Source organism: Papaver somniferum, chromosome 8, assembly GCF_003573695.1.
Source record: "Papaver somniferum cultivar HN1 chromosome 8, ASM357369v1, whole genome shotgun sequence".
Taxonomy (NCBI): domain Eukaryota; kingdom Viridiplantae; phylum Streptophyta; class Magnoliopsida; order Ranunculales; family Papaveraceae; genus Papaver; species Papaver somniferum.
The window spans coordinates 38,987,315-39,002,574 of NC_039365.1; the positions used below are offsets into that span (position 1 = coordinate 38,987,315).

Consider the following 15,260-nt stretch of genomic DNA (forward strand, 5'->3'; position numbering starts at 1 on the left):
ATAAGGATAAAACACTAATAAATGTCATAAAATTAGTTTTTCCGGATGCCAATCGTTGTCTTTGTATATGGCACAGTATCAGAGCTTACATGCGTCATATCTGGAGGCCAAAACCATAAAAAGTCACTGCTTGTCAGAAGGTTGAAGACGAGCATCTTAGTAAACCTACTTAGAAAGAAAGAACGGAAGAGATGATAGTAGATCCGAGGGAAAGTACAAATCTCATTTGAAAAGTTTCACTTCTCTTCTGATAAAGGTTGCCGGATAAATCTGTGGTTTATTGCTTGGCAAAATTGCTAGAACCGCACAAAGAAAAAATTGTACATGACCAGGTCTAGCAAATTGGTATTGTACTAGGAAGATATTTTCAAACCGTCAATCAAAAATGTCGATATGTCCGAGTGGTTAAGGAGACAGACTTGAAATCTGTTGGGCTTCGCCCGCGCAGGTTCGATCCCTGCTGTCGACGTTTGTTTTTATTTTCGTTGTTTTCTAGTCTTTTTTTGCCTCCATTTCCTTTTTTTTCTTTACAAAACACTACTTTTCGATTTCTGCTCCCAAAAAACCTCTCTTCCTCTCTCATCTCTTTTTCTCTCTAGCAGGCTTCACCAAAAAATGGAAATCGAAGAAGAACATGAACAATCCCTAATAACCCGCACAAAAGAACCACCAAAGATCCACAGGCTCGAAGAATCAGTAGTTAACAGAATCGCAGCTGGTGAAGTCATACAACGCCCCGTTTCCGCTGTTAAAGAGCTCGTCGAGAACAGTCTTGACGCTTCTTCAACTTCCATCAATGTTGTTGTCAAAGATGGTGGACTCAAGCTTATCCAAGTCTCTGATGATGGCCACGGTATCCGCCTAAGTAAAATCATTAAAAAATTAAAAATAATTATCCCTTATTTTTGTTAAAATTGTAAAATGTTTGATGTTTTCTCAATTTCCTGATTTTTTTTTTTGTGATTGTTTTAGTATGAAGACTTGCCAATTCTGTGTGAAAGACACACAACATCAAAACTATCTGTTTTCGAAGACTTGCAGAGTATAAAATCAATGGGGTTTAGAGGTGAAGCATTAGCTAGTATGACTTATGTTGCTCATGTTACAGTTACTACCATCACCAATGGTCAATTACATGGTTATAGGTAATAATAACTCATACATATACTGAAATTGCTTCTTATTTTGTTCATTTATTGATTTATTGGTTTAGGGTTTTTGTTTGTTTTGGTGCAGTATTGCTAATGAGTTAAGTTGGATGATAATGAAACCTGTATCTGATTAACTGTGTAGATCAAGTCATACTATTTCAAGAATTTTAGGTTAGGCGTATTTTCAGCTATTCGGTACAGAAGGCCCTTATTTGTGGTCAAATTTGCCGATGTTAGTAAAACCACAAAGAACAATTGCATGGTTACAGCATTGATTTGGATTGGTAGTTTTCTGATAGAAAGACTTAGAAGATGTGATAGCTCTTTACTAAATGTAGGGTGATATAAGTGAGGTGTTTTGGAAGATGGAGAACATGGTGTCCTGGATAACTCTAATTTAGGAATTTTGGTTTTTCAGGGTTTCTTATAAAGATGGTGTCATGGAGAGTGAACCTAAGCCTTGTGCTGCTGTGGAAGGAACTCAAATGACGGTAAACAGTAAAGCATGTCCCTACAATGTGATAACATATCTGTTGGTTCCGTGTATGATTAGTATTTTGTTTTCAGATTGAAAATCTCTTTTACAATATGACGGCTCGAAGGAAGACACTTCAGAACTCTGCTGATGATTATGCTAAAATAGTGGACCTAATTTGTAGGTTTGGAGTACATCACACTAATGTGAGCTTTTCATGTAGAAAGGTTTGTCTCGACTCTCGCAACACTTCAAATGTATGGTTTTCTTTGAGAAGTGAGTCGTGTCAAGAAAACTATCCTTGTTTTATGCTTGTTAATTTTTTGCCTCTTTTTTTGTTTTAGCATGGTGCTACCAGAGCTGATGTTCACACGGTGGCTACACCGTCAAGACTTGATGCAATCAGATCCATCTACGGTGTCTCAGTAGCCCGTGATCTCATGGAAGTTACGGCTTCGGATGATGATCAGTCTGGCTCAGTTTTCAAGATGCATGGTTACATCTCAAATTCAAATTATAGCACCAAGAAAATTACTATGGTGCTTTTTATAAATGGTTAGTACTACACACTGTAACAGAATGTACTCATAGTTGATGATGTCTTTAATCTTTTATAGTCCTGGTTTGCAATTAACTAGAAACCCAAAAGTGATATAGCGAGCAATACAAACGGGTAGATGTAGCCTGTTACTATAGCCCCCAAATTTGAGGGATACACATTGAAAGTTAGTTCTATCCAAAACTTTGCTTCTCCTTGGTTTGCAGAATTTTGGAAAAAATGTTTAGACCAGAATGTTTAGATTTCTATGGTTTGTCTTTCATTTCATTTAGATTCTTCTAACCATTCCCGTTTCAGATAGGTTGGTTGACTGCACTTCCTTGAAGAGAGCAATTGAAGTTGTTTATGCTGCAACCCTGCCAAAGGCATCTAAACCATTCATATATATGTCAATTGTACTGCCTCCTGAGCATGTGGATATTAATATTCATCCAACAAAGAGAGAGGTAATGACATGTACAGGCTAGATCTTTGTTGGTTATGCTCTTACATGTGCTCTATAAGAGAAACAAAACCCGGGGGCACCGTCATGCCTTTCCTTTTGACGCTTCTTTTGTCAACTATTCCCTGCTTCTTCAGTGATAGTATTACAGAAACGATGAAGCTTTGGGTTACGATAGATGTTTGATAAAAACTGATTCAATTGTGAATTGTTTGGTGATGCATTTTCTTTTTCTTGCAGGTAAGCCTTTTGAACCAGGAAACGATTATTGAGAAAATACAAATGACAGTGGAGTCGAATTTAAGGAACACTAATTCAGCAAGGACATTTCACACACAGGTATACTTTAGTGAAACTGTATCACATAACTTAGCTTAATTACACGGGAAGTTGTTATGCTGCAATTAGTGTTGATAATTTTTTTTCTTGAAACAAGCGTTAGCATTTGGAATTTCAAAATACGGAGACGTATTGTACGAAAATGCCAAAATCAAAGTTGTGTATGGACCAGTGCTGTATCAATTTTTTTGTTTCGGTGTGTCTAATCCTTTGGTCTCAATTTTTTCTTTCATGCACAAGATAGACTGCAGAACCTTCTCAATCTGTTCCTCTGAGCTCAAGCAAGGAGGCCAATGATCGATCACCCTCTGGTATGTTGGACTTTGCTGTCAATCAAAATTTTAGCTAGTCTCTGCTTCTTAGGGATTCAGTTTGTCTTTTGTAGTGCTATTGTATTTTTACCGTATCCTTGGTTATATTTTCTCGTAGCCTCTAAACAGGAAAATGTTCCAGTGCATAAAATGGTCCGTACTGATATTACGGATCCTGTTGGAAGAATGCATGCCTACTTGCAAGATGCACCTCTGAGTCAGCATGAACGGAAATCTGGCTTGAACACAATACGGTACTACATTATACCTGACTCTTTTGCTTAAATTCATATTCCTGGCACTTTGCCTGAAATTTCACAACCAGCCTCGGATTTGTATATATTCTTTTTTGGGGGATCAAATAGAATGGAGTTTAAAGGTAACTATGATGGCGTGGCATACCTTTGTGTCATGGAAATCGTACCTCACATTTTCTCATGTATTATAGCTGCACTCTTTTTGTAGCTCTGCAGTGAGGCATAGAAGAAATCCTAGGGAAAGTGCAGATCTGACTAGCGTGCAGCAGCTCTTAAGCGAGGTTGATAATAACTGTCATTCTGGTGAGTTACTTATTTTCTTGGAATTTGATCGGTTTAATTAGTTCAGGGTGTTTATGTTAGTTCTTCTTTTGCATAAGTCCAGGGCTGCTGGACATCGTCAAGCAATCGACATATGTTGGAATGGCAGATAATGTCCTGGCTTTGCTTCAACACAACACCCGCCTGTATCTTGTTAATGTAGTGAATTTGAGGTTAATTTTTATCAACACTGCTTCACTATAAAGGAATGTTTCCTGATTTTCCTTTTCTAATAGATTCAAGCAAGTTAATAAACCTGAAACTAGTGTTTCTTTTCTGTTTACTTATCTGTATCGATGTGTTAAACTATTTCCAAGAGCAAAGCTAACAACTTGTAATCTAATAACATGTCTGTGCTGCATCTCTTTTTTGGCCTTGGTATCCTCTTAATTACTCAGAAGTTAATTAACTAATTTGTGTTGGTTGTGTTGTACCTTTGCACAGCAAAGAGCTCATGTATCAGCAAGTTCTACGTCGATTCGCCCATTTCAATGCTATTCAACTTAGTGAGACCGCCCCCCTTTCAGAATTAATGATGATTGCATTGAAAGAAGAAGATAGGGAATCCAAAGCTGATGATGTGATGAAGCAGAATATAGCAGAAGTAATATACAGTACTTTAAGTTTGAGTTGCTAGCTTTAATGATGCCGTCAATATCTTTCCATTATATGCTGATGTTGGTGAGGGTTATAAGAACTTTAGATTAGCTCATCATGTCCATTCATGTGTCTGTCTTGCCACATGAATTCTTTTTTAGATTTGCTGAGTTGCTGACGCTTATGCAATCATAGTAGCCATGTGTGTTGCTGCTCGTTAACTCTTGTTTTGGATTTTGTGGACTATTATGATTCATTGATTTTTATGAAAGTACAGATGCTTTAGGGGTACTTAACGATCACAAAGTCCACTATGCGACAATCTCCTATTTTAGGCTTAACATACTGCCTAAAACTGACTTGTGGTAGGCTCTATTTAGTTTAGTAACAGATATCAGGACATAGTATGCTTTAAAAAAATTATTAAGAGTCCAAGGATTTATTATCTTCGCAATTGATAAGGTATATGGTTCAATTTTGCTTATTACTCATGTATGGTTGTTTCTTGAATCTTCTACCAGATGAATGTTGAGCTGCTGAAGCAAAAAATTGAGATGTTGCAGGACTATTTTGGCATTCTCATCGATCAACGGGGAAACTTATCTAGGCTTCCTGTTATACTGGATCAATACACACCTAACATGGATCATCTTCCAGAATTTGTGTTGTCGTTGGGCAATGATGTAGGTCCTCGTAACACTTTGTTCTCATTAGGATAATACATATTATTCATTTGCTTTAATGGTTTGTTATTAATTTTAACCTTTCAAGCTTCAACCACGTTTATGATGGTGTACGGTCCACTTGTGATAGTCTGATAGACTGACTACAGAGCCACAGTCCTGAACATTAACTTTCAAATAGGTTAGCAGTTATTTTTCTTTTGTTGGATGAAAGAGAAAACAACAGTTGTATGACCGTCTCCCAGTAGTTTCTCACTTTCTCTATTAAAATCAACCTCTGAATAAAATCTCTTATTACCAGGTCATCTGAAGGTTCACCACTAGTTTAAGTCACCCTTTAAGCCAAGGTTCTCCTGATAGCAGAGAGAAACATATATAATCCTTTTCATGCTCAGATCAGTACTGTAGTTTAGTGACCCTTGGTTAAGGGTACCCACCGGAGCTGTAGCGAAAGCGAGTCTTCAGAGGGCAATTGTCATTGCTTATGGACCGTAACCTGGGTGATCTATCCATGACCAGGATGAAGCTTGGGCGGAACTAATACATAACAGTAGCTTAAGGGCTAGAAGATCAAAGCAGAACATATATATAATATATCTTGGATTGTAACCCAATTTTTTTGTTGTTGTTTCAACTGAGATCTTTTTGGAACTCTTTGAATAATAGTCTGTGAATCTGTTGTAGGTGGATTGGGAAGACGAACAAAATTGTATGCAATCAATTTCAGCATCTCTAGCAAACTTCTATGCTTTGCATCCTCCTCTCCTGCCCAACCCATCTGGGGAGGGGCGGCAATTTTACAAGAACAGGACACGGACTGGCAATGGTGAAGAGAATGTAAATGATCCCAGAGAATCAGGTAAAAATACTTGTGCGCTGGCGCAAAATTCTTTGAATAGGAATTTCTCAGTAATTTTTGGTAAAAGTATCATTACAAGACCCTGTTCATGTGCCTTGTTTTTGTCAATTAACAACTGCTGGGGCAAGATGCAAATGGTCGAAGTGGCCCTCTTAACTAATAACATTGGTGTGAAAATCTTCTACCCTCACATGAGCTTAGAGAGCATGTCGTTAGGTGGCCAACTGCATGATCAGATAGCCCAACTCTGTAAAGACATCCTCATAAAATTTCAGCTGTTGGATCATCTCCAAGAGGGAATTCAATTGCACGTCAGGTTTTTTACACCATGGTACCTGCCTCAAGGGACTTTGTGTTGATCAAACAGCTGTGTTTAGAAACTGGTTTCATTGTCAGGTTGATCTCCATTGTCATTAGAGAAAATTAGATATGGCAAAAGTTTGAACTGCACAAAAAGTTGTTTGAAAAGTTTCTTAACCCTACACATATGTATGTCTTTTACTTCAAACCTTAGCTTCTTGAATTCTAATCAACAATTTATTGACAGTGGTTGGAAATGAGGATGTTTTCAGAACATGACATTATCAAGAAATAAGTTTGATCCTGAATGTGCAATTCTGACTTCTGAGTACTTACACAAATGTTTTAAATCTGACAGTATTTTATTTTTGGTTTTCTTTTCTAATGTTGCAGAGGATAACCTTGATCTTGAATTGATATCAGAAGCTGAGACTGCATGGGCTCAACGAGAATGGTCCATCCAACATGTCTTGTTCCCTTCCCTAAGACTATTTCTGAAGCCTCCTAAGTTGATGGCTACCAATGGAACATTTGTTCAGGTACTTCTTTATTGTACCTTGACCTGAATTTATGATTCTGTAAATACCACGAGTCTGGTTTTGCATTCTTCTCCACAACTGGTTTTTCCAAACAGCTGCTCTGTTTCTTTTTACCATTTGAAAGCAAATTCATACATCTAATATAGCTTGTTGATAATCTTTGTCGTGCTTGAAGAGGATGAGTTGATAGTACGGAGTCCTTTTTAGTCTGGGGTTTTAGTTAAATATGCATATGCGCGTCTGGGATAATCAAGAATACGCAATCATCTCTAACAAAATTAGTTCGGGTTTTATAAACAGAAATCCTAACTATTTTCTTTAGTCCAACAGAAATGGTGTTCTTTTTGTTAAGCTTCTGGAAATGATCTATTTCACTTTGTTCAACAGGTGGCTTCACTGGAGAAGCTCTACAAAATCTTTGAAAGATGCTAGTGATACTTGCTGAGTCAAACTGCTGTGGAGGCAACCTAGAATATCTACCAAAAATCTTGAAAGAGCAAGTTTTCATGAAGACATGAACTGTACAGGTTATTCTGAACTGGGTTCCATGTTATAACTTGTAAATATTCCCTTCCTTGTTGTACTTGTAAGAGGATGAACTGATATCTTTCTTCTATTGATAATTCGGTGTTGGTTAGGTCATGTATAGTCTTTTAATTGTAGTATTACAATTAAGTATCTTGAACTTGTACCCTATATTAGCTAAAAGCTATTTCTTGATCTTAGCAAGTATTGATAACTATACAGAGAAACCCAAAATCTTTCGAAGGTAAGCTATTTGTAGAGAGGAGTATTGGGCCTAAATGTATCCATAATTGAGAAACAAAATGAGCAATTTATGGACACTACGTTTCAGATCTTATGTGTCGCATACAAGAATAGTAGTATTATTGTAGAACTTACACTCTTAATAAGTGATTTTTGTGCTCATTAATTGGTTGCTGGTATCGTATTATAAAGAGTCGGTACAGTTAGGGTGTTCGACTTCAATTAATTAGCGACCAGCTCCAAAAGTACAAACCAAACTGGGAAGAAAATTAATAAAAAGACGCCTAATGCATCAGAGGTTTTCAGTAGCTAGTGCTCTCGGGCTTGTATGCGATGAAACTAACACATTGTACTTGACGGACGTTGTCGAATCCGATGATTCTGATGAAAGAGTCTGGGTATGCAGCCTTGGCCTCCTCTAGCTCCTTGACAACCTGGGAAGCGTCGGTACAACCGAACATGGGTAGCTTCCACATAGTCCAGTAACGACCATCATAGTATCCAGGGGTGTTACCGTGTTCTCTGTACACGAATCCTCTGGCGTCGAATTCCAAACAGGGAACCCATCCATTACGGAGAAGGTAGTCGACTTCCTTTGATAGTTGCTCGACGGTCAATGGGGGAAGGTATGAGAGGGTCTCAAACTTCTTCAAACCAGTTGGTGGCCATACCTTCATTTGTACAAATTCAGAAATAATTATCAGCAATCTAGCTAATATGAGAATCATAAATCCCTACGGAGTGTTATTTTGAGTCGTAATAAAGGATACCTGCATGCAGTTAACTCTTCCACCGTTGCTGGAGATGGAGGTGATGTCGGCTGATTTGCGTGTAATAGGAAATGCAGAAACGGATTTCAAACCACTGAATGGTGCAACCATGCTAGCTTGAGCGGGGGCGGAGCTCCTTACGGAGGCGACTGCAGCAGAGGAAATCATTGAAGAGGCCATTTCTTTTTTCTTTTCACTCTACTTGGTTTTTCTTTCTTTTGCGAGTCTGAAGAATTAATAGGCATTCCTCTACCACCTTATCGTTAAGATGGCCTCTCAGTTTGCCACGTGAAAGGTTGTCATTCATCTTATCTTATCTCAAGCACGACGAAGATTTACCCACTAGCAATAATTAAAGTGTTAAAAAAGAAAAGAAAAATTACTCTTCAATTTCTTTTGTCGAGAAGTTTTCACAATCTCTGATTTTTATCTTTCTGTGTTCCGTCTCTACAATTTTTTGTTTCGTTCGCATCTTAATAAATACTAGTAAATAAATTGTTGTCAGTCAAAAAATAAATACAGCCAGGGGAGTGATACAGCCACCAAGGGAAGTGCTACACATCCGGTGGGTTGAATCTCGTAGATTATACCGAGAGATACATAGGGTGTGGGGTGTCCCTGTTCCGATGGTTTAGCAGGGGTGGGTTTAGTGTGCGTCTCATCTCCTGTATCTTTCGGTACAACCCGCGGGATGTAAATCATTTTCGGGGATTATCACGCCAGAAACAGGTTCTGGTGGGGCCCACCAGGAGAAAGCGTGGGGGTTGTTAAAGGATGAAGTCCACATCTTTTATTGTTTCACGCGGGACAGGAATCGGGATAATCCCTCGGTTCCTTTATCATTTCCGGCCAATAAGAAGGAATCTGAATCCTTGGTAAAAACTAGTTAAAAAGAGGAGACCACCTCAAAGTAGAGTTCAAAAAGGAAACCTTAAACCTCCAAAACTCCACTATTTAAATATAAGACATCCTGAGAATAATTTTAGCTTCAATTCCTCGAGCTCCCTCTAGATTTCTTGCAATGAACACGAGTTCAGTTGTAGCATCAGCAGCATGTAAGAGAAGTCAAACCTTGTATTCCACCGGTGCCAAAGGCAGCATCATGGCTTGTCTTTCCATACAAAAAAGGTAACACATCGCAAGCTTTCTTTAACATATGTGAACCCAATAATAAAACTCCATACTAGAGCTGTGAGGCACAGTCTTTGTAAGTGTGTTTGACACATGTGTCTGTGAGTGTGTTAATCACACTATTCGTGTATGAGAGAATATTACTTATATGTTATAACAATATCTGTCCAATTCTGTAATATTTCTTGTAATGATTCCTGTATAAATACTCTCATCTTTTATTTATCAAAAATCTCTTAGTAAAAGATCATATTATTGTTCTGAAAATCTATCGTGGTATCAGATAATCAAGGAAGATTCTGATTCTTCTATTCTTCGATCCGAAAATCACTCAAAATTTTCGTTGCAACTATTACTTCTAAATAATTCAACTATAAATCCGTATTATTTCTTAAAATTTCTACTACCAATCAAGTTTATTTCTCAACATCACTATAATTTTACTTCATTTCTTGGAGTATCCCTAATTTTGTGCTTCAACTCTTGTTTTTCTGTTATTTTTTCATCAATTCTTCATTTCAGATAGACATTTTTTGAGTTCATATTTCAGATCTTGATAATTTCATATCAAGAATATCAACTTCTTCTGCATTACTTTTTCAAACTATCACTAGTTTTGTGTTTGTCAAGCTTAAAGAAGCTGGTTCAAACTACTTGATTTGGAAAAATCAATTGGAATCAATTTTAATAACTACAGATCTTGAGGATTTAATCGACAGTACTAGTGAATGTCCGATAAGATTTGTAACTCTTGATAATGTGAAAGTTTTGAACTCGCTGTTTACTTAATGGTGCAAGAAAAAGAGTTTTGTAACGTCATGTCTAAATGCAACTTTTGATGATGCTATTTCAAGAGAAATTATTGGATTTATAACTGCAAGGGAGATTTGGTCTTACTTGGAGAAGAAATTTCTTCTACAATTTTCAGCCAAGAAGTCTCTCCTTAGAAGTCAGCTTTATTCTATTAAAAGAGGTAACAAATCCATTTCTCCATATTTTGATGAGTTAAATACTATCACCGATTCTCAACAAGTTATTGGTGAACGAGTGGATGGATCAGATATTATTATGTATGCACTCATGGGTCTAGGAAAAGAGTATAAGCAGTTCGTTATCACTGCACAGAATAGAGAAACTGAATTTTCTCTTAGTGATGTTATTTCTAGACTGTTGCACCATGAGCAGTGGCTAAAAGCTGAGGATATTGAGAATAAATCTGTTCTTGAAACTCAGAGTTCAGCTTTTTATACTAGCAACTCATCTGATAATCCTCTATTTAAGTCTAATTCACAACAAAAACACAAGATTCGGACTACTGATTTTAGTCAGATTTGTTTTTAAATTTGTAAAAAGAATGGTCATAAAACCAATATGTGTCATTTTAGCTATATACCTAATAAGAATACTTCAAATAATTCTTCTACATCTAGTGCTGATGGGTCTTCAAATTCTCTTGAATAAAGTATTCGCTGCAAGCCAAGCAAATTCAGTTACCTCTACTTATGATCCTAATATTGCATCTGTTTGGTTGTTGGATTCTGCTGCAACAATTCATATGACTAAATACAAAAGTTTGCTAGTTGAGTCTAAGGTGTATGATGGTTCTGATAAAGTAATGGTTGGTGATGGCACAATGCTTCTTATATCTGGTAATATTATACTGGACACAAATAACTCTCAATTTCATTTAGATGATGTTCTGTATGTTCCAACCATTAAGCAAAATATTTTTTCTATTGCTAAGTTCACTAAAGATGACAAGGTTTATATTGAGATTTTTGAGTGGGGATATAATATTAAGTGTGTCAGAACTAGTAAGGTACTAGCTTAAGGAAATTTTTTGATTCATTTTGATTCATTTAATGGGTTAACTTTTAGGACCGATAACCAAACCCAAATCATCCTATTTCCGTGCAGTTCTCTATTGAGTTTTGGTGATTGGAAACCAATTAAAAACCTTATTTATGAGTAAATGGGAAAAGAATTACTTTTCCTCATACTCCTTATCCTGGTTTTGAGCCTCCTGATATCATAACTAATCAAACAAGCTAATAACTTAATTTGGGGTTAGTTTTAAATTTCTCTCAACATTGTTAAAAATAAAATTAACATAAAAGCTATTAAGTTGAATTATACAAATTAAGAAACCCCTTTTGTATTTGAATTAAATCTTGTTTTATTGATTTGGTTGGTAACTTGGTATAACAGAAGAATTAACAATAATAAAAAATGTGATTCAATTAATTTGGAGCTAAATTCTAAATTAAAACATGTCTTGGTACTTCCTCACTTACACTGTTAGTCAAGGTTTGAAAAACGGGTCACGGCTCATGTCACGGTTACTGGGTGTGATCGTTATCGCGTTTTGACAGGTGTGAACACATTTCGGGCAAAAAACATGTTATTTAAAAATAAAACACGTTTTTTATACGTTATTTTAAAATAACGGGCGTTATAACGGTTAAATAGAAAATGAAAAAAAGATTATGATTTGAAATTCCTATCTAACGGTTACAATATGCGTGAAAACAGTTATAACGGGTCTAATAACGTTGTTATAAAGTTTTCTATATATTATTATTTTATTATTTTATTTTTTAAATATTAGTTATAATTTTTTAATTTTTAATTTAAAATATAAAGAATTGTAGGAAAATATTTTTATATTCTTTTTTACTAAAAAACGGTTTTAACTGACTTGAAAATGGGAAAAATGGTCGAAAAAACTTACGTTAAAATGTTATTTAGGTGGAAAAAACGAAAAACTCAATATTAGAAAAACGGCTATAACGTGTATGAAAACGGGAAAACGGTCCTAGAAAACTGCCGTTATTTCCTATTTATCGGCATTATATAGGAACGGGATTTGGAGACCCTCACAACCATGGTATATGGGTGTGACCGTTTTAACGGTCGTTTTTCGGGAAAAACGGGTGTTTTTGAAACCTTGCTGTTAGTTAATCAAAATTCCAATCAGTACTGATGTACTTTTGAGTATGTACATTCACAAACATTATTAAGAACCAACTTATAGGACTTTACAGTACCACCTATTTTCCCTTAATAAGTTAGTATTAACAAATTTTTAAGTGAAATTTGATCATAGATCTTAACCACCAAAAAGATTTCATTCAAACTCAGATTACATGACCATTAACTGATCACAATATCATTCTCATTAATGTCACTGATATAAATTAATTAGCTAGTAAATCCATGTTTAATTAGCTTAGTAATCTAATTAAACAATTGCAAGCAACTTAGTTTAATCCCTAAGAATTCTAGACTCTTCTGGTACTTAGTGACCACCACCCCAGCCACATCCTACATTAATGGTGAACCCCCCAATTGTGATGGGGGTACCGCATGACCCTGCCTAACATGGTAAAAAAGTAGACCGACACGAATCAGGTCCCAAAGGTTCCTACCAAGACAACCAACGATCCAAAAACTATGGCCAAGGTCTTGCCAACTGAGAGGAGGTGGTGGTGCTTCCCTTTCCCATCTTCATTCAAGGAAATACCATATAGTCCTAGGGATAATATGTTAGAGAGAGTCTAATTCAATTGACCTAGTCAATATTTGGTCCATTTTGACAATATAAATTATAGTTTGGTCCTAGGATTTTGTCCACCCACACGGAATATTCTTTTTCTTTTACCAAAATATCTCTGCACGTGCAAAAATTATCTTTTAGTCCTAAATTTTATTGTTTGGTCCTTTTACCGACATATATAAACAAGAAACAACAACAATAAATTTCAGGTTCAAGAAAATTTTCTCTCTCCTACTCCGATCTCGTTTTTCTTCTTTTGCTGCAGATTTTTTTCTAGGGTTTACGAAATCTTCCTCGATTTCGTTTTTGATACCAAGATCGATTCGATTTACAGCAGATTGACTTGGTTATGAAGATTGATTTGATTACAAAGTGAATTTGATTACGGTGTTTTGATTTGGAGTGAATTTGATTCTAGATTTTGATTACAGAAGATTTGATTCGAGGCTTTTTTGAAGATTTGTTTCGAGACTTTTTTGAAGTGAAGATTGATTCGGTTGGAGTTGATTTTTTGGAATTACAGATTCGTAGATCGGTGTTTTTTTGGAGTTTGATTTTGAATTCTTCTTGTTGCTAGTGAATTTTCACGCTAATCCTTTCCTTGAATTATAGATCAGCTAAGTTTTTCTTTGATTAGAATGAATGAAGTCGTTTTGTTAAGGCTTCATTTGTTAGAATGAACTCTTTATTTTGTTAAGGAAGAAGCTATTAATATCGTTACGGCTTCATTCCAAGAATGAACTCTTATTTTACCATGGAATAAGTAATGTTGGTGTTTTGTTTTGTTTTTTTAATCTTTTTTACGATGTTAACGAAATGAAGTCATTCTGTTAAAGCTTCATTTCTTGGAATGAACTCTTTATTTTGTTTAAGGAAGAATCTATTAGTGTTGTTCTGTTAAGAATATTTATTCTGTTAAGGCTTCATTTCTTAGAATGAACTCTTTATTTTGTTTAAGGAAGAATCTATTAGTGTTGTTATGTTAAGAATCTTTATTTTGTTAAGGCTTCATTTAGAGAATGAACTCTTCTTTTGTCATGGAAGAAGTACTGTTGGTGCTTTTGTTTATCTGTTAGGATATTAACGAATGAAGTCATTCTATTAAGGCTTCATTCCGAGAATGAACTTTTCTTTTTTGTCATGGAAGAAGTACTGTTGCTGCTCTGTTTATCTGTTAGGATGTTAATGAATGAGATCATTCTGTTTAAGGCTTCATTCGTAGAATGAACTCTTTATTTTGGTAGAATGTTATTGAATGAAGCTATTTTGTTTTAGCTTCATTCCAATAATGAACTATTTTGTGTGTGTGTGTTCATTTTTCAGGTTCAGTATGGCCCTATCCAGTTGTTATGCTGTTGTGTACTACAAAGAGGATGGTATTACGTTGAAAGTTTCTTTAGATACTATGATTCGTGACTTTAAAATATCTGTTTGTGATTATTGGAGAAACTTGACTCCTTAGAGCATAAAATTTATTAGTCGTTGTGATAAAGCTCTCATTAATTGTGATTATTCTCTTCAAGGTCTAATTGCTGTTACTTGTTCAAGGGAATTGTCAAGTTTTGATCTGTTTGTTGAGGAGGCTTGTCATGGTGTTGCTTCTAGCTCTTCGTTTGGTATTTCCACGCAGTCGTTCAGTGACGATGAATCATGCACTGGGTTCACTGAGACTTCAAAGATTAAATACTTGACGGAAGGTCATGAGCAATTGAAACCTCTTTTATCCGAAGGTTGGGAGGATATTTTTAAAGGTGTTGGTCAAGTTTTTCATGGTGGTGTTGAAGAGGTTCGCTTAGCTATCAGCAAATACTGCAGCAAGTCTGGATATACAGTTGCAAAGGTTAAGAATGACAAACTCAGGTTCACAGGAAAGTGTGGTAGGAATGCAGAATGTCCTTGGTATTTGCACTGTATTCCAATCGATACTGCTAAAAGTGTCTTTGCTATCAAGGAATTTAATGGGGAGCATAAATGTGGTGGTGCTTATAAGCTGAAGGACCCACCTGTGAAGAAGAAATTGATTAAGCATCTATTCAAGGATCAAATACAGTCAAATCCGTCGATAAAGCCTAATGATATGGTTGCTCAGGTGAAGAGTTGTTATGGTATTGACATAAAATACCATCATGCTTATGAAGGGAAGGAAGCATCTAAGGCAGAGATATATGGTAATGATGTAAAAATTTATACAGATCTTATTTG

General features: G+C 35.9%; 2 protein-coding genes and 1 non-coding gene across 4 annotated transcripts; 2 read left to right on the forward strand and 1 right to left on the reverse strand.

Annotated features, from left to right (window-relative positions):
* Positions 1-387: 387 nt before the first annotated feature.
* Positions 388-469, forward strand: TRNAS-UGA. The gene has a single exon. It is a non-coding gene; the product is annotated as a tRNA-Ser (tRNA).
* A 95-nt stretch (positions 470-564) lies between these two features.
* Positions 565-7,553, forward strand: LOC113306639 (DNA mismatch repair protein MLH1-like). 2 transcript variants are annotated; one of them, XM_026555554.1, is made up of 16 exons: positions 565-862; positions 974-1,145; positions 1,570-1,642; positions 1,719-1,853; positions 1,971-2,181; positions 2,483-2,631; positions 2,868-2,966; positions 3,211-3,277; positions 3,396-3,531; positions 3,743-3,837; positions 3,920-4,028; positions 4,300-4,459; positions 4,974-5,135; positions 5,820-5,994; positions 6,688-6,833; positions 7,221-7,553. In XM_026555554.1, exons 1-16 carry the CDS (start codon positions 616-618, stop codon positions 7,263-7,265), a joined length of 2,181 nt encoding a protein of 726 aa, XP_026411339.1. In that variant the 5' UTR covers positions 565-615; the 3' UTR covers positions 7,266-7,553. The 2 variants fall into 2 exon arrangements, with proteins under 2 accessions (XP_026411339.1, XP_026411338.1); XM_026555553.1 differs by having other exon boundaries at positions 565-853; positions 973-1,145.
* Positions 7,554-7,697: 144 nt separating this feature from the next.
* Positions 7,698-8,605, reverse strand: LOC113306640 (ribulose bisphosphate carboxylase small chain 1, chloroplastic-like). Its single transcript, XM_026555555.1, has 2 exons — positions 8,372-8,605; positions 7,698-8,272 (listed from the first exon to the last, which is right to left on the reverse strand). The coding sequence occupies exons 1-2, from the start codon at positions 8,549-8,551 to the stop codon at positions 7,904-7,906; spliced, it is 549 nt and encodes a 182-aa protein (XP_026411340.1). The 5' UTR covers positions 8,552-8,605; the 3' UTR covers positions 7,698-7,903.
* Positions 8,606-15,260: the final 6,655 nt, after the last annotated feature.

What these genes read in the sequence shown, in the direction of transcription:
- LOC113306639 (XM_026555554.1), top strand. Translation starts at nt 616, where the DNA reads ATGGAAATCGAAGAAGAACATGAACAATCCCTAATAACCCGCACAAAA. An exon ending in CAATGATCGATCACCCTCTG is followed by an intron (nt 3,278 to 3,395) that starts GTATGTTGGACT and finishes ATTTTCTCGTAG; the next exon opens with CCTCTAAACAGGAAAATGTT. An exon ending in GTTAATGTAGTGAATTTGAG is followed by an intron (nt 4,029 to 4,299) that starts GTTAATTTTTAT and finishes ACCTTTGCACAG; the next exon opens with CAAAGAGCTCATGTATCAGC.
- LOC113306640 (XM_026555555.1), bottom strand. Translation starts at nt 8,551, where the DNA reads ATGGCCTCTTCAATGATTTCCTCTGCTGCAGTCGCCTCCGTAAGGAGC. An exon ending in GAAGAGTTAACTGCATGCAG is followed by an intron (nt 8,273 to 8,371) that starts GTATCCTTTATT and finishes GTACAAATGAAG; the next exon opens with GTATGGCCACCAACTGGTTT.